The 21,645-nt window shown below is 42.2% G+C and overlaps 1 protein-coding gene across 2 annotated transcripts in view; it reads right to left on the minus strand.

The window, feature by feature from the left end:
* Window positions 1–21,645, minus strand: part of LOC122787701 (outer dynein arm-docking complex subunit 4-like) — a 1,060,374-nt gene that overhangs the window by 610,336 nt on the left and 428,393 nt on the right. The window contains exon 6 of one of the 2 annotated variants that reach the window (XM_044054553.1): window positions 10,642–10,866. The exons of the other annotated variant lie outside the window; for it this stretch is intronic. Within the exon in view, the coding sequence (XP_043910488.1) occupies window positions 10,642–10,866 (225 nt within the window). The remainder of the gene's footprint in view (window positions 1–10,641; window positions 10,867–21,645) is intronic. 2 annotated transcript variants of the gene reach the window in all.

Genomic DNA, 21,645 nt, shown 5'->3' on the forward strand with positions numbered 1-21,645 from the left:
CTGAAGCTTATAAGAAAAACTTTTAAGCACAGACGCAAGGCAGATGAAAGTGTGTGTGAATATATTGCTGAACTAAGCACTTATTTTCATAGGTGGGTGAATAGATTTCAGGTCACCACTTTTGAAGGGTTGACAGACCTTTTGGTGAGGGAACAACCCCATAGCACTTTACATGAGGACATTAGAGTCTGGTTAGCAGATACAGAATGTAACACAGCAGATGAGGAGGGGAAAAAGGGAGACCTATACCTAGCAAGCAGGGCATCACTGCATAGGAAAGGGATACCCAGTGCTGTTCATGGGTTTAAGGGAACCCATGGTGGGCAGCCTAGACCACCCCAACAGAGTCCACCAGTAGCAGGGGAAGCGACTAATCCAGGTTCACGACCACAACCAAGAGTTAAATGTTTTAAATGCAACCAGTGGGGGCATGTAGCATATAAGTGTCCATGGAGGGAAGGTGGGGAACAAAAGGTGGGAGAGCCAGTAAGTGGGAAGAGCAGAATGCCAGCAGTAAGCTGTCTAGAGACAAGGGTACTAAACTACCACAACAGGTTATATCCTATCTTAGTAGATGGAAAAGAGGCCACTGCTAAGAAAGACACAGCCCCTGATCTAACCATTGTGAAGCCTTCAATGGTTAAAGAGGAGCACTACTTGCTTGGACAGTCTACTCCAGTTAGAGCTTTAGGAGGGGCCCCATTCCAAATACCTTTGGCTAGGGTTCACCTTGACTGGTAGAGCGGAAAAAGGAAGCCAGCAAGTAGGTGTGGTTGAGGATACCCCTGCAGATGTCCTGATAGGGACTGATTTTGATAATACAGTATCTTGTGTGCATGCAGTGATATGCAGTCAGGCTTGGAGAAAAGCATGTGGGTCTTGGTAGCCTGGGGAGAACCCAGACAGACCGCACACTTGCAGCCAGAACTGGTGAGGTTTTTACTTCAGGGAGGGAGCTACCCTGTAGCAGGGAGACTGAAGGTGAGCCACAGCTGCTTGTGGGTACTGATGTTCCCTTGGACAGAGTGATTGCAAGGGCAGAGGTGAGTAGTAGTATCCAGGCTGACAGTAAGGCACCACTTTCAGAAAATACCCAACTTCCTGTGGAAGGGGTGCTGGGAAGGGTTACAATGAGAGAGTTGAGACAGGCTCAGCTCTCAGACCCTACATTACAAGACCTGAGGGAGGTAGCCAATGAGGCACCTAATTCTCAAGGGAAATGGGAATCTGTATACTGGGACAAAGGGTTACTGTATAGTGAGTGAACCCCTGAGGGAGGGCTAGAGAGTGAGACAATACAGCAGTTGGTAGTGCCCAGAGCCTACCGTCTGGCGTTTCTAGCCAGAGCCCATGATATTCCCTTTGCCGTTCATATGCGCATAAAGCATACCAACAGACATATTATGCAGAACTGTTGTTGGCCTGGGATTTCTACAGATGTAACAGGGTACTGCAGGACCTGTGAGCAGTGCCAAAAGGTAGGCAAGACAGGAAACAAGGTCAAAGTTCCTTTGATGCCTTTGTCTGTGATTGAGGAGCCATTTCAGAGGGTAGCTATGGATACTGTGGGGCCTCTGAGAACCCCATGTTCCACAGGAAAAAAGTATAGCCTAGTGGTAGTAGATTATGCTACCAGATACCCTGAAGCGGTAGCCCTATTCTCCGTTGTGGTAGAAAAGGCGGCAAAGGCTCTGTTATAGATTTTCAGCAGGATAGGTTTTCCAAAAGAAATACTGACTGACAGAGGTGCCAATTTCACATCAGACCTGCTAGCTTGTCTGTGGAAGTGCTGTGGGGTGAGAAACCTAAAGACCACCCCCTACCATCCCCAGATTAATGGTCTTATGGAGAGATTAAACGCTACACTCAAGACCATGCTACGGGCATTTGCAGACCAGCTCCAGAGGGAGTGGCACAAATATTAGCCCCATCTGTTGTTTGCTTACAGAGAAGTTTCCAAGGAATCCACATATTTTTCTCCCTTTGAGTTGCTGTATCGCCATAGGGTGAGGGGACATCTAGATCTGATTCGAGATGAGTGGGAGGGTGAGTGTGAGTCTCACAAGAAATCTGCTGTGGCATATGTCCGAAACTTCAGGACAAGGCTCAGGGACCTCATAGGCTTGGCTCAGGAGAACCTGGCAGAAGCCCAACAGCAGAAAATGTCTGGTATGACAAGAATGCTCAAAGCTGGACAGTATGCTGTGGGGCAGCAGGTAATGGTTCTCATTCCTGTCAGACACAACAAGCTGCAGGCAGCTTGGGAGGGACCCTTCAAGGTAGTAAGGAAGGTCAGTGATGTTAACTACATGGTAGAACTGCTAGGCAGGAGGCAGGGGCATAAAGTGTACCATGTTAACATGATGAAACCTTACCATGATAGGGAGGCCCTTGTGCTGAGTATTTGTAGTGGAAGGCAGGAGGAGTCTGAGGGGGATCTGGTGACTGATCTCAGTAAGGCTCGGACTGACACCTCACTGGAAGGGGTGACAATATCCCAGCAGCTATCCCCTACCTAGCTTTGAGAAATCCAAGCAGTGTTACAGGAGTTTGGGGACATGTTCACTGGGAAACCAGGGTGCACCCACCTGGTGGAGCATCATGTGGATACAGGATCCCAAAGGCCTACTAAGCAGACCCCTTATAGGGTGCCTGAGAGAGTCAAACAGACTCTGAGGGAGGAGATACAGAAAATTATCGAACTAGGTGTAATCCAGGAGTCCAGCAGTCCCTGGGGCTCCCCCATTGGGGCAGGTACCAAAGAAGGATAGCAGCACCAGGTTCTATGTGGACAACAGGAAATTAAATAGTCACAGAGAGTAAGATGCTTACCCCATGCCTAGGACAGATGAAGCCCTAGAGCAGCTGGGTGGGGCTAAGTATCTTATCAGTACTGATCTTACTAAGGGTTACTGGCAGGTGCCCTTGACTCCCAGCATTGGAGAGAGGCCAGCCTCTGTGTTTCATTTTGGGTTGTATAAGTTCATGAAGAAGCCCTTTGGGATGAAAAATGCCCCAGCAACTTTCCAGAGGCTGGCAGATCATATCCTAGCAGGAGCAGGAGATTTCACCCTTGCCCTTTATGTTTTGATGGTCAACAAGTGAGAATGAATTTGGATTAGGATTAATAGTAATATTTCACAGTAAGAGTGGACACCCTTTGCTAAGGGCCTTAAAGTAGCTGATAAGTAGTGGTTGGTGACAGTGGAAGCTACCTTATAGTCTGGGCAGAAAGAAGGGGGCATAGCTAGTAATCCTGTGCCAACCTGTCCCAGGTGTGTGCGTGTGTGTGTATAAATTAAACCTCAAAGTGTGTGTGCATGTGTCAGCTACTTGGGCAGGTACACAAAGCACTGGTTGGACAGAGAGGGTGCTGGAGATATTGGTTTGGCCACTCAGCTGAGATCTCAACCCTACAGCTGTACCAGTGGGGACTCTTATTGGGGGATCTGGAGAAAGAGTGAGAAACCAGCCCCAGACTGACTGTGTTATCTGTGTGCTCTTAATGGAAATTGCACTTTACTGTGTGTACATTCCCCACTGTTGCCAGTGGTGAGGATTGAGGCTCCTTGAGTACTGGGCCACTGCAGGGGTGTCACACATTGAAAGTTACTCTGTCTTTGTGGAAAATAATGTAGGGAGTCTTTGATGAAAGAGCATGGAGTTCAGAAATTCTTTTTGAAGAAGTGACAGCTACTAAAAGTACTGTTTTCCATGAAAGAAATTTTAAATCTCTTTTTGCTGAAGGTTAAAAGGGTTTCTGAGTCAGACCTTGTAGCTTCATAGTCAGATCCCATGGAGGTGAAGGATTCTTTATAGCAGGTCTAAGGAGAAAAGTGCCCTCCAGAAAAGCTTTACATAACTCTGAAGACACCAAAGAGTAATTTTTATTTCCTATTAGAAAATTTGAAATGGCTGCCAATTGTAGTTTGATGATAAAAAAACTAGATCCTTATTCGAAAAGTGTAGCCAGGAAATCAAAAACAACAAAGACCAGGGTGAAAAAAGGGCCAACATTATTTCTCAATGCCCACAAGGAAAATCTTTTCCACTCACTCTTGTACACCTTTTTGGTGGAGTCTTTTTGTGAGGATAATAAAATGGTACATTCTGCAGAAGAAAGCTTGGGCTGTCTGGCTATTATTGGAAGTGCAGAAATCATGCAGTTAGTCTGAAGGTTGAGATATTGGGATGATTCATCCCCGAGGGTTGTGAGAGGAAATCTGGAGTGGAGTCCAGTATCCAAGAAGGATAGCAAAGTTCAGACCAAAGGAAGGGGAACCACACCTATCGAGGTCAGTAGGGGGCAATAAGGATGACCGAGCTCTTCAACTGGATTGCTTTCTGTAGAAATTTGGGATTAAGGAAAGTGGAGGATGAGTGTAAAGGAGACTGGATGGCCAAACTTAGACTACAGCATCACTTGGTGACTCCCCCTGAGGAGCAGGGCAAAATACGTACTGCATTTGTTGTTGTGGAGAGACACAAAGAGGACACAAAGAGGTTGCAGCAAGGCTGTCCACAATGATGGAAAATTTCCTCCACCACTGATTGTTTGAGAGACCACTTGTGAGGCAACAGAATGGGCTTGCATAGTTTGCTGGCTAATATGTAGGTTTTCCCCTGGAATGTGCATTGCAGCTAGAAAGTGGTTGGTGGAGATCCCCCATTGCTACACTCTCATCGCCTCCTGGCAGACAAGGTAAGACTGGGTTCCCCCTTGTTTGTTCATGTACCAGACTACAGACATGTTTTTCGGCCTGAATCGTAACAGTCCCTAGAGGAAGAGCATATTGGAATGCCTGCAACACTAATAGGAGTGCTCTCATCTTTAGAACATTTATATGCAAACTGATCTCTTGGAGGGACCACATGCCTTGGACCATCCTTCCCAAGTAATGCACCCTCACCCCAAATGGGAGGCATGTGTAGTCACTGTGGCTAATGGGGGTGGTAGAACAAAGGGCTGACCTAGATAAATGTCATCTGATTGGATCCACCAATGGATGTGGTGTTTGCAAATGATGGAAAGCATGATTGGAAACTATACGGGTTGTCGAAGAACAGACCATTGAACAGCTAGAGGCCACTGAAGAATGCACATATAGTATCATGCTAAAGGAAGTAGCACTATTGCTGCTGCCATAGACCCCAGCACTTGAAGAATGAGTCTGGCTGGAGGAGGCAGATGCAAAGAATCTAATGAACCTGAGATCTGATTGTGTCTATGCGGTGAGTTGGTAAGGATGCAATTTGTGTTGTCACATTCAGTTGTGCGCCAATAATCTCCAGGCTCTGTACTGGTGTCAGATTTGATGTGGTGTAATTGAGTGTTATTCCCAGTGAGTAACAAACCTGGAGCAAATAGTCCCTGGACTGTTGAAGGAGATGCATGGAGGAGGCAGTGAGGAGCCAGTCATCTAGATATGAAAATACACAGAACTTTTTGAGTCTCAAGTGAGCTGTCACCACTGCCATACATTTGGTGAACACCATGGTGGCTGTGGTGAGTCCAAACAGCAGGGCTCTGAACTGCTAGTGAATGGCTCCCAGCCAAAAGTGCAGGTGTCTTCAGAAGCGTCAGTCTATTTTGATATGGTAGCATGCACCCTGAAGATCTATGGAGCACATCCAATCATCCTTGCAAACAAAAGGCAAAATGGACTGGACCATGACCAGTGAGAACTTTGACTTTTCATGTACTGATTCAGTTTGCTCAGATACAAATCTGGTCTCAGATACCCTGTCCTTTTGAGCACTAAAAAGAAGTGTAAGTTGCAAATTCTGTTTTATCTGGTGGGACCCCTTGGAAGACTCTTTTGTCTAGCAGCTTTTGAATTTCTTGAGCTGCTGCCTTCCTCTGACTGGGTGGAACATTGGGAAGCTTTTTTCTTTTGTATGTTGGGGGTTGAAAAAATAGTATGGAGTAACCTCTGTATATTATTTTTAGCACCCAAAAATCTTTTGTTATGGTAGCCCAGGCATCTGGGTGCAAAGACAATTGTCCCCCAACTGCCTCCAGAAGTGGGCAGTCGGGCAGCACTTCAGGAGCATTGAAAGTGTCTGTCCTGAAAGGAATCATGGAAACCCTGATTCTGTGGGCCTCCTCTACCTCTGGGGTGATGTCTACCATTAGAATTATCTCCTTCGTCTCTGGAGGAGTTGTTCCCGCGCAGATCTTGGAAAGGTCCCTGAGATCTGTGGAACCACATTTTCTTACTGCCTCTCTGATTTCTAGAGAAGGTTCATTGAGGGGTAGAAAACTTGCTTCCCATGGCAGACAGGGTCTTTTTTTCTTGTTCGCTGCAGGTAAGCATTTCTTTCACAGGTGGACCAAAAAGATGTTCCATCAAAAACAGCAATGATGAAAGATGTCTTGAAAGACTCTGTAAAAGTTGCATAGCCGCATCCAGGTGTCTTCTTATGGCAATGCCTGAACTGGCAGCCCTTGAGGTGCCTTCAACTGCAGGAGAGATAAACCTCACGGATGTGTTGGATATTGACAAAAGAGTGGCCAGCTGAGAAGATGATCTTTTGAAATCCTCTGCAGACACAGACTCAGAGAGAGAATTTGATAGCTCTTTGGTCAATTCCCTTTGTAGTCTTGTGAAATGTGCCAAGTAATTAAGAGACTTCAAGGCGAATGTCGCTGAGGCAAAGACTCGCTTTCCGAATCTGTCCAGCGTCCTACACTCTCGTTTAGAAAATGGACATATGACCTCTGTTCCACTAGCTCTTTCCAGTGGAGCCTATCTTTAGGGGGACTAGGCGTTTATCAGGTAATCTCAGTATAGGCTCAATGGAATCTGGCACCCTCCATACCTGGCGAAAAATGAAATCAATGAGCTCATCCACCAGTGGGGGGTAACACAAGACTTTGATGGGTCAGAACCAAAAGCTTCCAAAAATACTGATTCCTTTGGAGAATGATTACTGGAGAACCAATCACCTTTCTGCCTAAGGATTTCCAATATGTCTCCAAAGTAGACACTATTCAGTGGTGATCTGTGGGAACCTTCTCCTTCCTCAAAATCAGTATTCTCAGTGAGAGATTCCAATGGAGAATCTATGTGCCTCCTCTTGCAAGTTCTCTTCCAATGGATCTCCTCTGTGGGATGTTTAAGGGCAGTTTCAGAAGAGTGGGGGAGTTCCTCTACAGGAACTGACTGGAAGACAGCTGGAAATGGCTGTTCCTGTGGAATACGTCTGACGGACTCAGAGCTCGGAACCAAAAAGGGAAAAGGAAGTGGATCTGAGGGATGAGAGATCAGATCTCTAGAGAAAGAAAAAGCCCTTTCCAAAACCTCAAAGGCAGATGGACCCAGTGAAGCTATGGCCACCCACACAGGAGCCGACACTTCCAGTATGGAAAGCTCATGACTCTGACCAGATATGTGCCTGGAGGAAGGGACCAGACCTGAGGTGTTCCATGCCAAGGCTCCAAGAGGCAGGGATGGATCCGATAACATCGGAGTTGATCCCAGCCCTACAGATCGTATGCCACCGCTTTAGCTCTGAGACCCATTCTGATCTGACAGAAAAGGAGCGGAACTGGTCAGGGATGCTGTCGGAGTCAAGGAAGTGATTCTCTTCAGATCTAACTCCAGACCTCTTGGAGTGTTAGATTCTTGGGTTCCAAAACAAAAGGATGGATCGGAAAAGAAGACAGTACTGTGTAAGAAGTGGTTGGAAGACTCAAGGATCCATAAAGGTACGGAATTGAAATGACCCCCATCTGGATCTGAGCTCTGAGAAACTTTTGCATCATCCTACCCACATCCACTTCTGACAGACTTCTGGAGAACCTGGAGGATGTAGTAGACTAAGGCCTAGAGTTTCTAGAAGTTTGTAAGAAAGGGGAATGGATCCTAGGGGAGACCGGATCCAAAAGGAATGCTGGGATGTGAGCTCTTGGAGTATATGAAGTACTGGGTTCCAGATCTGATGGCTTGGGATCTGAAACCTAAGCTGTAGGGCTTGCTGAAATCAGGATCCGAAGATTCAGGGTCCAAGGATGTTTGATCCAAAATCTTTGCAACTTTTGGACACGGTTCCAAGGGAGTCCTGGTGGACTTCAACTAGGAGCACTTCCTACACTCCGAAGGAGCTTTTGAGCTTTTACAGGGGTTTGAGCCCCTGAAAAAGAAGCTGTAGAAGGAAGAGGAAGACCTTTCAATATAAGTTTGCTGTGTCTGTCAGTTAACGCTCTAGTGTAAACAGAGCATAGAACTAGTGTTTAAATGAGCTGCTCCGAGACGATACACGCACTCCTTACAGAAATCTGAGTTAGGGAATTTATGCCCACAAGAAGTGCATTTTTTAAATCCTGTCAGTTTCTCAGCCATGACAGCTGAAGGACTATACAGAGGAAATTGAAGAAATAAGACTTTTTTTTTAATTAATGAAGAAAAGAAGAAATTACCAGCAATGGTAATAAAGAATTACCCTGTAATGGGGGTAGATAGGGCAAAAAAGGGTATAATCGAGAAAGTCACCAGCTATGGTAGTAATAAGGCAGTACTATATAAATTATAGTAACTAGTCTGAGAGAAAAAGGAAATCAGAAAACTAGGAGGGAGGTTGTAGATAAAAGGGATAGGAATTTAAGATAAAAGAATTAACGTTCTCTTACAGAAAAAAACATAGCAAAGCTTTACAAAATGCTCGAGAGAGGGACCCTACATTTTAGTGCAATGGTGGCAAAGAAGACCTGGGGTACTGAGGATGGACTAGGGCATTATGGGTAGAGGGAGTAGCTCGAGAGTTGGATCCGAAGTCTAAAGTATGTGGTCAAGTCAGATCCGAGGATAGGATCTGTAACCCATTCATTGAGGAAAAATGAAAAGGACAACATGAGGTTTTTACATTGTTATGTACTCACATAGTTATTAACTGTCACATGTATGCTAAGCTCAGTAAAAACATATCTAACATATCACACTGGACTCTAACAAATGGGGACTACATGCTAGCAAACAGATAATGGGATTCATAAAGGATCTTATGTCATATAGAACATTTCAGTGCTACATGATCCAGATCATCAAAAGATCAAGCCACAGAACAGATTAATATTTTCCTCTGAGGCACTGAAGACCTCTGCCATGCCTCCTGAATATTTGTGTTCACCATAATGAATAATGAGCCCAGGAGGTGAACTACTGCACAAAACAAAAGAGTACTTGCATCTTTGTTTTCCTGTACCTAGCATAATAAACAGTAAAGCTCATTCATCCCTCCAGTTTTAGCTGTCAGGTCACCAGGACCATTGTACCTGCTCCCAGCTCCACCCTACTTCATCTTCATTCCTTGGTACTCTGTTGTGTTAAATCACTGTCATCTCCCCTTCACCTACAGTTCTGTATGTGGTGTACCAACTGTTCAAATCTCCCCATCCCAGCTCCCTTGCTGTTGCCATCTACCCCTGCACTTCGTTTTGCTGCAGAGTACCCATCCTCTTCTTTCGATCCTTGTTACCATCTCCCTGAAACTTATTTAGATTTACACCTCTCACATCTTCCCCCATTCATCTGAATCTCCAGTACAATTGCTATTGTATTATACCCTCTCTCACCTCTCCCTTGCACTCACATACACTACTAAATATCAAGGTGCTATACCAACTCTTATTATACAAGGTGTAATCTTATGCAGACATGCACTTCCAAAAGCTTAAACCATTTTATGTCATTTAAACAATTCTAGCAAGGTACAGGGCTAATACACAGTGAAAAAAATACATAAAGGCTTGCTTCCTCAGCAGTGTTACATTTCTGGGGTGGGTGGGGAGGAGCTGACACTTCCCATATCACCCTTCCACAATGCCCCTGCTACATCACCTCTATGTCTTGCTCTGGCATTTCAAGGTCCTGATAGTCATTAACTGCACACATGTATATCACAGACACATAAGTAGTGCATGCCAGATTTTTAGGAGTGCACCAGGGTCCTGTACTATGGTGACCAGTCCGTCCATGAATCACAAAAATCTTCAGTAGTTATGTAACGTCTATATAACACTGCTTATGAGATCAAGAATGCAGAAAGTAATTCTGTCATTGTGGTTTTGTTCACTGCCACTCTGTATGTGAACGTTAAACAACTCTAGGTTATGCAGTGCACAAGCTCCCTTGCTCAATGCAAGACATATTCATGAATCCTGACCAGGGTTTGTTGAGATCAGAAGCCATTTTCAATACATATGTGGGGTACGACAAAGGAAAAGTACAGACCAGATAATCACTGCCAGAGGTCAGGGACTGAATTAATTTAAACATTATTTTTAAGAATTAATTGAACATGTGATTAGGGTGGGTGTATATATACAAGTTGATGTAATGGGGTAATTTTATAGATCTGATGAAGCAGCAAGGAGTTGCTGCGAAAGCACTTATGTGATATTGCAATAAATTACTGCTTTTTTGACTGCATGAAAGAAGCCTGGTTTTGTCTCATTATACTCTTCTGTGTTGGATTAAAAGGTGAGTACACTTAATAACTGGTTTGTCAGTATCTTAAAAAAGAAAGTACTTTATCTTGCAGTGCTATTTTTTCTTGTGTTATGGAACTCATCTATTTCTGTAACTAATATGTGGCAAAAAGCCATATAACATGATGTTGTTGTTGGCTTGTTTTACTCACATTGATCAATTTCTTCCAAACTCTTAAGGATATATTTGGTAGGATCTGAAGGTTTGCTTTGTTTAGACCTGTTCCATTTCTGTTGCATTAGCTTGCGGTCCCGATCACGTGCATAGATTGGTTTTTGCTGCCTCCAGAAATCTGTCCTGGTATCTAGGTAGGTAATTCCACTGAGGATCAGGTCCTGTACCTTGATTCCGCTCCTTGTATTCCCTTTCACTAAATCTGTAAGAAGAGGAGGAAAAAATATACTAAGCTCATTTTCTTAAGTAAGAAGGTAAGTATAGACAGACCATATAAAAAACTAACTTCAAAGATTATAAGAATTATTTTATTACTGTTTCTGCAGATGTTTCCCTCAAGGCATATGTCTTTTTAGTCAGCTGAGCTTAAGCTAATGGTTTGGGCACATGGAAGGTGTCCTGAAGCTTTGAAAGGTGGCCATCTCTTATATCTTTAGCAGGATATAACCCATATAGCTAAGGGTACTGCAGCAGTGATCTTTATGATGACCATTAGAATTAGAAGAAGCAAATGAAATCAAAATTTATGTTTCTAGCTATACTAAAAATTATGCATGATTCTGGACTCTGGTATTTAATTAAATTAATGTTGCTGAAAGAGATCTGCATATTTCTTAATTAAGCTTAAATAAATCAGATAATCTGCCTGATTGGGAGGCAGCAGAAAGTACAGTTGTGTAAGTAAACTTACCATAACAGTAGATGTTCGAATGATCACTGCTGCAGTAGCTTTAGCTATATGGGTTATATCCTGCCAAGGCTATAACATATGGCCAGCTTTCAAAGTTTCTGGGCACCTTTCACACTCCCAAACTGTCAGGTAGCTCGAGCTGAGCTGACTAAAAGACAAGTTTGAGTGCCAAGCCTTTTGGAATTTTCCTGCCAACACAAAGAGGGAAGCTGAGCCCTGAAAGGACGATGCTAGATGTCTACACCCTGGCATAAAAGCACAAAAGCACAGGTGGACAGCGGTCTCACCTTCGATAACCACATCGCCACAACAGTCAGGAAATCCTTCTATGTGGCACACCTGATCACTAAGGGCTTTACATCCAGAAAAAAGGAGGTCATTGTCCCACTGTACTCATCCCTCATTAGACCCATTATAGAGTATAATGCCCCGTTTGGTATGTACCTCACAAGACATCTGCAACAGCTGGAAAGGCCGCAGAAATACCTCACTAAAAGAATCACAGGCCTAAAGCAGATGCCATATGCTGACCATCTAAAAAAACTCCAGCTATACTCTGTGGCATATCGTCTACTCAGAGGCGATCTCTGCTTAACATACAAGGCCATGTCAAACCCTGAGCTGTTGGACATGCTCCACTTAAAGAAATCCCAATCTCTCAGAGCCACATGCTCCAGGGATCTAAACCTTGTCATCACAATGAACAAAACACGCTGGAGGGATAAGTTCCTGACCCAGAGACTCCCCATACTCTGGAATAGACTGCCCATACATGTCAAGCAGAGCTCCTCCTTGGCTCGCTTCAAAAGGAACCTTGATGATTGGATGGGAGATAGGAAATTCATCCCGGGGATCATGTTAGTCACCTTGCTAGACAGGGGTCCAGGGAAGTAAATATTGTGGGAAGAAATATCCAGGGAATTGTTATGGCTAGGCTTGTATAGGCCCTAGGGCCGATAGCCTAGTACCAACCTATGAACCTATAAAAAAAAAAAAACAAGGGTAGAGTGGAAAGATGGGGCGGCTACAGCAGCAGCAGTTATTTGAACAGCTATTGTTATGGTGAGTTTACTTACACAACTACACTAAATTCATCACATTGATCACTGTTGCAGTGCCCTTAGATAAATGGCTAAATTACTGTAGTTTACTACATTTTAGAGGTGGAAGAAGAAGAGTCCAGGAGCCCCTGGAGAATGGTCCTAACAAGCCTGACTTAGACCTAGAGAAGAAATCAAGCTGATAGTGCTTTGTAAAACTGTGCACAGAGGACCAAGCACCAGCTTCTAGAATACTTCTGGAATCCAGCCTTTTCAAAAAACCCATAGATGAAGCCAAAGCTCTGGAAGAGGAGGCTTTTACCCTGCCTGGAATAGTGATGTTATGGTGAGTAAAAAAAGGTAATGGCCTTAGACAACCATTTGGAAGTTATCTGCTTTGACACAGGTTGTCTTTTCTTCTTACCTTCAGAAGAAACGAACAATTGATCTGAAAAATTTAGCTCTGTCAAGACAGCACTTGAGTTGTCTATGGACATCCAAGGTATAAATTATCCTTTCTCATCATTTTTAGGCTCAGGAAAAAAATGGAGAGATGGATAATTTGTCTTGGAGTAAAGTCAGATACCACTTTAGGCATAACAGAAGGATTAGTTCTAAAAGAAACCCAGTCTCTATGGAAAATGAGATGACTCACCATAAGAACCTGCAATTCACATGCTCTTACTGCAGGGTTCAGAGCAATCAGTAAAACTGTTTTCCATGTTAAGAACCTCAAGTCATCCAGGTTAGCTAGTTCAAATGGAGCAAATGTTAGCTTCTCTAACACAAAATTAAGATTCCAAGGAGAGGCCACTGGTTTGCTTGTGCAAACTCCCATTCAAAAACATTCTGACATGAGACCGCACTGAAAGAGGGGGATCCATGGGCAGACATGCTGAAATGGCTAATAAATGAAAATTGACAGAGGAATAAGAAAGGCCATAGGATAGTAATAACTCATATAAATACTGTAAAACCAGAGAACAATTAGCCCTGAATGGATGCTGGCTATATTGCTGACACCGACTAGAAAACCTTTTCCATTTGCTAAAATATGATCTTCTAGTAGCAAGCATTCTGAGGGCAGCCATGGTGGTGCAGCGGTTAGCGTTGCCACCTCACAGAAAGAGGTTCTCCGGTTCGATCCTCGGCTGGGGTGCCTTCTGTGCGGAGTCTGCATGTCCTCCCTGTGGTTGTGTGGCTTTCCTCCAGGTGCTCCGGTTTCCTCCCACATCCCAAAGACATGCTGTAGGTGGATTGGACACTCTAAAATTGGCCCTAGGTGTGAGTGTGTGTGTGAGTGCCTTCTGTGGTAGGTTGGGCGCCGGGCTGGCAACTCGACACCGTAAAACTCCACTGCCAATCATGAGTGGACAGGTGATCCGCTGTGGCGACCCCTAACTGGGAAAAGCCGAAAGAAGAAGAAGAAGTAGCAAGCATTCTTGCCTCCATTCGTATCTGCTGCAGGTCCTCAGTACACAGGTGCCTAAAAGGAATAAAGATCCTATCATCCAGGCAGTCAACTGAAGTTGACTGATGTCAGGATGCATCAAACACTCCTGTTCTTGTTTGACTAGATGCAGTCTGTAAGGAGGCTTGTGGTAACTGACCCTGACCATTTTTTTCAAATGAAGGAAGAACCACCACTATCTGGCCCAGAAGGGAGTCACCAAAATGATCTTGGGGGATTCTTCATGAATCTTCAGAAGTACCCTGGACATTAGTGGAAAGGCATCAGATAGGAAAATTTCTGTCAAAGGAAAAGAAAAGAAAATACATTTGTCTTCCAAGCCTGCTTACATGGAGTCCTGGAACAAAATATTTTCAGTTGATTGTTCAGAGGAGACAAAGAGGTCTGCTTGAGGAACTCCCAATGGATGGATCAAATCTTGGAAGACCCTGATCTAGCTAGTTTCCATTCATGATGGTCTGCCTTGGTCCTGCTCAGCTTTTCTGCCACACAGTTTTGCTCTGATGGAATGCAGGATGCCTGCAAATAAAAGTGCGCTGTGAAGCTATATTCCAAGCTAACACAGCTAGTCTAAAAGAGAGGTATGTCCTGGTTACTCCAAGCTTGTTGATGCAACACATGACTGTGGTTATTGTCTGTAACAACTTCAGGTCCAGGGACCAAAGATGAATCAGAGAGTTGAATGCCTGATCAGGGCAAGCTGTACACCAAATGACCATGGCACAGTCACCCACCTCTGGCTGAGACAAATTGCTAGCTTACTGTAATGACAAAGGCTGTTTGCTTATTTTTTTCTTTTTGTGGCTGGAAGAAGGACCAACCATGGGACAGATAGTTTTCTCCATGGCCAAACCAAAAATGGTGCCATTTTTCAGGGGAAGACAATCAGCAAATGCTGGCAAAAAAACTACAAGTCTTTAAAAGTCACTTTTTTCTTAGAAAAACACAGTAAAAAGCAATTTTAAAGACTTTGTTAGCCCCCCCCCAAAAAAAAATTTCTCCACAGAAGAAATGATTTTTCAGTTACTTTTAAACTGATGGAAAAAAAACCAGCATTCCCACTTAAAAGTACAATAGAGTCTCATGACAATTTGGTAAAACACAAAATTGCTGGCTTTAAATTAAATTTAATTGAAGAGGAAACTGATAAAACACAAACAATACTTAAGCCGTAGAGGAAAATACTCTTTGGCGGCAGTAAAGCCCTGATAAGCTTGGCGCTCAAACTTATCTTTTAGTCATGTCAGCCTGAGCTGCCTGACAGTTTACATGCGCGGAAGGTGCCTTGAAGCTTTGGAAACTGGCCATCTGTTATTTCCTTGGGGAGGCTATACCCCATAAAGCTAAGGCTACTGCAACAGTGATCAACATGGCAAACATCTACATATTATATAGGTAACTGTAAGATGATTCGTAAAATGATTATTTTATATTTATTATGAAGGGATTAAACCCTTAGAGCCTTTTTTAGGCAATGCCAAAGTAACAAACCTACCAATATAGCAAATAAAACCCAAAGGAGCCTAAAGGTGCTACTGCACAATGCCAAGAGCCTTACAAGAAGCCCCATACCCTATAAGCTTTCCTCACTCTGGAGAAAATAGACATTTCTTCCATTACCAAGATATGGCTTAAAGTTGCAGAAAGTACTCTTGCAGTGCAAAGCTTCAGTGCCTTCCACACATTTAGATCATCAGTCACACAGACAGGAACTAAAGGTGGAAGTGTTTCGATCTACCTTACAAGAAGGATATCTCTAGGCTGGTTAACCAGGATGATGCTGTGGAGTTCATCCACATGGAAATCACTATAGATAAAGTCCCTTACCTTATCATAGCAAGCTATACATCACGATCAATGCTCCAAGAATCCCAAAACTCATACCTAAACTTAATAGAGGCACTCACCATCCAACCAGATACTCTATTCCTGGGAGAGTTTAACTGCCCCCCTATAGTCTGGGAAGCATAAACTGCCTCCAGCTTGCAGGCACAATGTGTCCTGGACTTCATTAACACAAATACCATTTTTTAAAACATCTTTATTAAAGTAACACTTAAGACATAGATAAACATACATTAACAGAAAAGAAAATGAAATACTTGAACACTTCTCTATTTAAATACAATATATATCACATATAGTTTCTTTGATACTATCATCAGTCCAGCATTACAAAAAATTGCTGGACTCCTGTATTTGCTTTAACTTCACTTCTCCTCCTCCTTCTGAATATTATTATGTTCATGAGGAGGAACCCCATTAACCAGTACCTCAACTCTAATCTTTAACAACCCCTTCCTCGCCCTCCAAATCTCATCCCTTAACACAAAACACTACCGCTGCCACCTATACCAAAACAACCAACTCTATTCCTAAAATTCAACATGACTCATAAACTAAAACTCTTACTTACCTCTCTTACTCTAACCACTCTATTACCCTTGTTAATCCATTTCACTACTCCTAAACCCATTTCAGTATAACTCCACCAATGTCTGCAACACTTGCTACACCATTACAACCTAAGCTATTTAGCTACTCTAACATCTCTCCATCCTTATTAGTAAACAATACCCTGCATCTCACCAAATTTAAACTTTTCCCCACCAATACCAAACTAAAATTATTTCACCACCTTCACTGCATAGCTCTTATTAAAGCACTACAACCACAAACAATAATATTTCACCTCTCGGCTTTAACTCAGTGTGGAGATATCCATCCAAATCCAGGCCCGAAAAACATGCCAAAAAGCATTCAGTCCTCTATAACTCATGATCTATTTCTCATAACAATAAATGCACAAAGCCTTTGTAACAAAATTATAGAATTCCAAGCTAGGCTATCTCACCATTCCCCTGACATAGTAGCATTAACTGAAACATGGCTAAAGCCACATATATCTGACACTGAAATCCTCCCTCCTGGGCACAACATTATTCGTAATGATAGACTTCACAGAAAAGGTGGCAGTGTAGCCTTAATTTATCGAGACTCCTTAACAATAACAATCTATCCAAAACCTGTCCCTACTTTCAATAACATTGAGATCCTAAGCACATCCCTTCACCTAAATCCTAATAAGCAACTCTGTATTGCTGTTATTTACATTCCCCCAGGTCAAAGCATCCCTCATTTGGATAACTCCTACTCATGCTATAAATACCCAAGCAGAATCTATATTAGATTGGATCCTAGTACCTCACCCGAACTACTTCTCCAGCACTGGCACCCTCCCAAACACCTTCAGCGACTACCTTCCTGTCTTCACCCATATACAAATCCCCAAACCTCAGTCATACAGAACTTCTAGGAACCTTGTCAACTTTGATCAAAACATATTCATCAATATCCTACAAGCTCAAAACTGGACCCCAATAAAAACTCTGCCCTTGTATGACACTGTAAATTATTTCAACAAAGTCTTTCCAAATACTTTAAATAGTCTAGCTCCTCTTCGCACCAAACAAACTAAACTTAACTATGCCCACTAGCTAACAAAGCAAACTAAACAAACCCTGCTCTCTAGAGACAGAACCTGGAAAGAATGGCAAAATGCAGAATTCTAGCAAATGAACAAAATTCTAAACAACTTTGCAATAAAGCAAACAAAAAAATGGTCATACCTGCTAAGAAAACCTATTTCTCCACACAACTATCCATCCAAAAAAATTCTGGAAATCTGTATCCTCCCTGCTTAATCCAGGAAACATTCAAAATCCTTCACCCTCTCCGCATAAAGATCCCCACCAGATACACAAATGTTTAACATCCATTTCACTGATACCATACAAAAACTAGTCAAGGATTCAGCTATAAAAAACAACCCTGATTCCCAACACACCACACAAATGGACCCCATATCTACCTCTACACTTGCTACAGTTACCTCTGGCAATACCCCATCAACTCCTTCCTTCTCATTTCAACCTGTACCCATATCCCTAATTCTTAAATTGTTAACCAAACTAAAACCTTGCTCACTCTCTGCTGACAAGTTACCACCTGAATACATACCTATAACTTGCAGCCAAAGCAATAGCTTACCCTGTAAGTATTCTTATTAATTGTTCAGTCTCTGAATCTGATGTCCTACAACTGTGGAAAAACTCTATCATAACTCCTTTACACAAAGGTGGCAATACACAAGATCTCTCCATTTACCAGCCAATCTCCATACTCTCCCCACTATCAAAAATCTTAGAAAAATGCATACAAACCCAACTACTAAATCATCTCACTAACAACCACCTCCTAGCTCCCACCCAACACAGATTCTGTCCTGAACATAGCACAATCACAGCTTTACTCTCCTTCACTGATACTATGAATAAAGCTCTTGATGCAGGCCTATCAACTTCAGTACTCCTATTAAACCTATCAAAGGCTTTCGACACAGTATCGCACAAAAGTTATTACAATTAAAAAAATTAGGATGTTCTCTAAATGTACAAACATGGTTCTCTACCTAACTAAATAACAGACAACAATCTTTTAGATGGCAAAACCAACAGAGTATCTAGTCAATAATACAGGAGTTCCACAAGCATCCATTTTAGGACCCCTACTTTTTAACATATTCATTAATGATCTTAACATAAGCCTCCCAACAAAGCACACTGATCCAGTACGCCGATGACTCGACTATCATCTCATCCTCCAACAATGTCTCTGACCTCCAAAATGTCACACAAGATGCATTCGCATCTACTGAAACCTGGCTAAATGATGCTCAATTAATGTTGAACCCCACCCCCCCAAAAAACAACAAATTATTATTTTCAGCAAAACATTCAACCACAGAATTCATGATTTTTTTCACATAACAATACAGAAATTTAACAGGTGAAAACCTCAAAACTTCTAGGAATCACTATTGATGACAAACTCACTTTCGAACAACACATTTTCAATACAATAAAAAAAAACCACTTCAAGCTTGGCAAATATACTGACATAAACTCTGATTAGATAATCAAATAAAAATAAAACTAGCAAGCACTCTACTTATTCCATCACTCCTTTATGGAAGTACTATTTTCACAAACCTCCACACATCTCCCAGCAATAAACTGCAATCCTTTTACTATAAGGCAGCAAAATTTGCCTCCAGCATGCCCAATCGCTCACACCACTATGAAGCTATCTCAATCTTGTCATGGCTTGAATTCCAGCTTTATCTGTATGACTCCCAATTAACTCTCACCCACAAGCTAAAATAAAAACGCAATAACAGCCCTGCACTCAAAACTATCTTACACTCTTCCATCCCTGCCAAAACTATCCCGTCTACAAATAAGCAACTTGTAAATGTAACCAAGCCCAACAAAAGAGCTGGACAATGTCTATATTCATATACAATTGCCAAACTATGGAATGCCCTTTCTTCTCATGTTACTCAATTAGACTCCCTAACAGCCTTTAAATATGCACTAAAATCCAACTATAAATACAATCCCTCCTGCACCTGTGAAATACAGTGCAAATTTCCATAATCCCACACATCCAGCTACTCATATCCTGCTCTTCAAACCTCTGTTATGCTAACTTTTCCTCCTGCACCTGTGAAGTACAATGCAAACCTCCACAGTCCCACACATCCAGCTACTCTTATCCTTCTTCTCAAATGTCTGTATTAACTTTGTATTGTTTGTGGAATATTTGAATATTGTGGAGCTTTTCTCTCCGGACCGCCACTGACCCAGTGGACTTTCTCCGCTCAACAGATGTCAATAAATAAATAAACGATAAATAATTATGCATGTATTGTTCCCACAATTTCCATTTACTTCAATATAATTTGCTTCCTCCCTTTTCAAAAAATCCCTCTTTGAGTTCTTTTATCTCTTTTATAATTTTCAACATCTCAAATACAATTAGTGTAGATTATGATTTTGAATTTCATGCAATTGCTTTTTTGGCAGCCAACAGAATTAAACTTAACAAAGGCCTTACTATGTCTAAGCAATTCAGATCCTGTATCCCAGCTAAAAAAAAAAATCATTTCCTTACTTATAGCCATTTACTCACCCAATATTTCTGATAAAGTACTCTGTAGGGGAATTTTTACATCTGCCAACTCATTACATACCTCTTTCTTCTCCATCACACATTCAACATTTGCTATCTAGTTGAGGAAAAATTCTTTGAAGTCTGCTTGGGGTATAAAACTACCTATGCAAATACTTCCAAGCAAAGATCCTAAACCATACGTACTTGCTTGCATCGGAGTCATACATATGTCTTTCCACTGTTTTCTTGTAAAATGCTTTTTCAGTCTCTCTTCCCAGTCTTTTCTAATCTCCTATGATTCACTCTTATATTTAAAAAGCAATATTTTATATGCCCTACTAATTATCCATTTTTAACAGCTGTATGTGTTCTAGATTCAACTAAAAACTCTACCAGTGCAGGTCTTTCACTTAAAATTATTCTACCCCTTTCTCTTTGTCTGTACTCTTGACATCAAGCCCTGGTAGGAATGGCAGTCTCTAGCCTGCAATCCAAATGTTTCCTTGGCCTTATCCCACTCTATTTTGTTTCCTGCTTGAGTTATTTGTGCCCAATATCTTGGTCCCTTGCTAGGTTTCTCCAGTACATTCCAGCTCCTCTTACCTATTTGTTGTACCTCTATTTGCAGTCAACCCTATTGGCAAAATCTCCTTTCTCCATTCTAGTACTGCCTTAGTTCCAGACGGCCCTACTCTGCTCCATTGGGGGCCTGGGGGGCAGGATCTCAGGTCTGGTTTCCTGGGATGGCCCTTGGCCCTCTCCCCAGAGCCAAGGCTGCATCCCTGGTTGCGGGGTCGCCCCTTCAGGGTTGACCCTTACACCCAAGTCCTTGATCCTTGGCCAGCCCCATCCATGTCCTTATGCATTTCAGCTATCTGAACCGAGGTACCGAAGAAGTGATGGGAGGGGGTGACCAGGTGTCTTCCGCCTGCGTGGAATGCTTTCTGCTACTTCATGAATATAATATTCTGTATGGTTGTTATTATTTTTCTTAAGAATGTGTATCCAAAATCCCACTCTCTCTTAATTTATTGAACTCCCCCTTCCTTAACAGCATAGCTCTAAAATATCCCTTCAAATCAGGTAAACCTAAACCACCTTGTTTTACTGGAATGATCAACGTATCCTACTTGACTCTTGCCCTCTTTTCCTCCCAGATAAATTCCTTCAGTTCTTTATTAATTATTGTCCACAACTTCTCCTCTGGTTGATAAAAGTATGCCTGACCCATATACAAGACTAAAGGGACTAAAAACATTTTCACTACTTGCATCTTACTATTCATATCCATGAATAAGAATTTCCAGTTTCTCTATTTTTCTATTATTTTTTGTTTAGTCTCTTCCCACAAATTATTAGCTTCTGCAACAGAACCCTTTTAACCCATACTCCTAAATACTTGATCTTAACATGTCTCCATAAATATGAGTATTGCTGAATCAATTTGTGTGTGTACTTAATTTATGGCTATAGCCTTTGTTTTATATATCCCAAAAAGACCTGCAATTGTCTCAAAATCTTCCACAACAGTGAGATGTCCTTTACTGGATTTATCAGGTACAAAACAGTATTAGCTGCAAATAAAGCCAACTTTTCTTGATTACCATACCAGTTATAGAATTGTATTGCTGAGTCCTTTATTTTCTTTGCCAATCTAAATATAAAGCAAATAACAAAGGGGAAAGAAGACACCCCTGCCTGGTTCCTCTGTTCAAACACAGCTTATTTGGGAGGAACCCTCTCACTTTAATTCTTACATCTGAT

The sequence above is a fragment of the Protopterus annectens genome, chromosome 13.part0, assembly GCF_019279795.1.
Source record: "Protopterus annectens isolate FY-2018-M chromosome 13.part0, PAN1.0, whole genome shotgun sequence".
Lineage (NCBI taxonomy): Eukaryota > Metazoa > Chordata > Ceratodontiformes > Protopteridae > Protopterus > Protopterus annectens.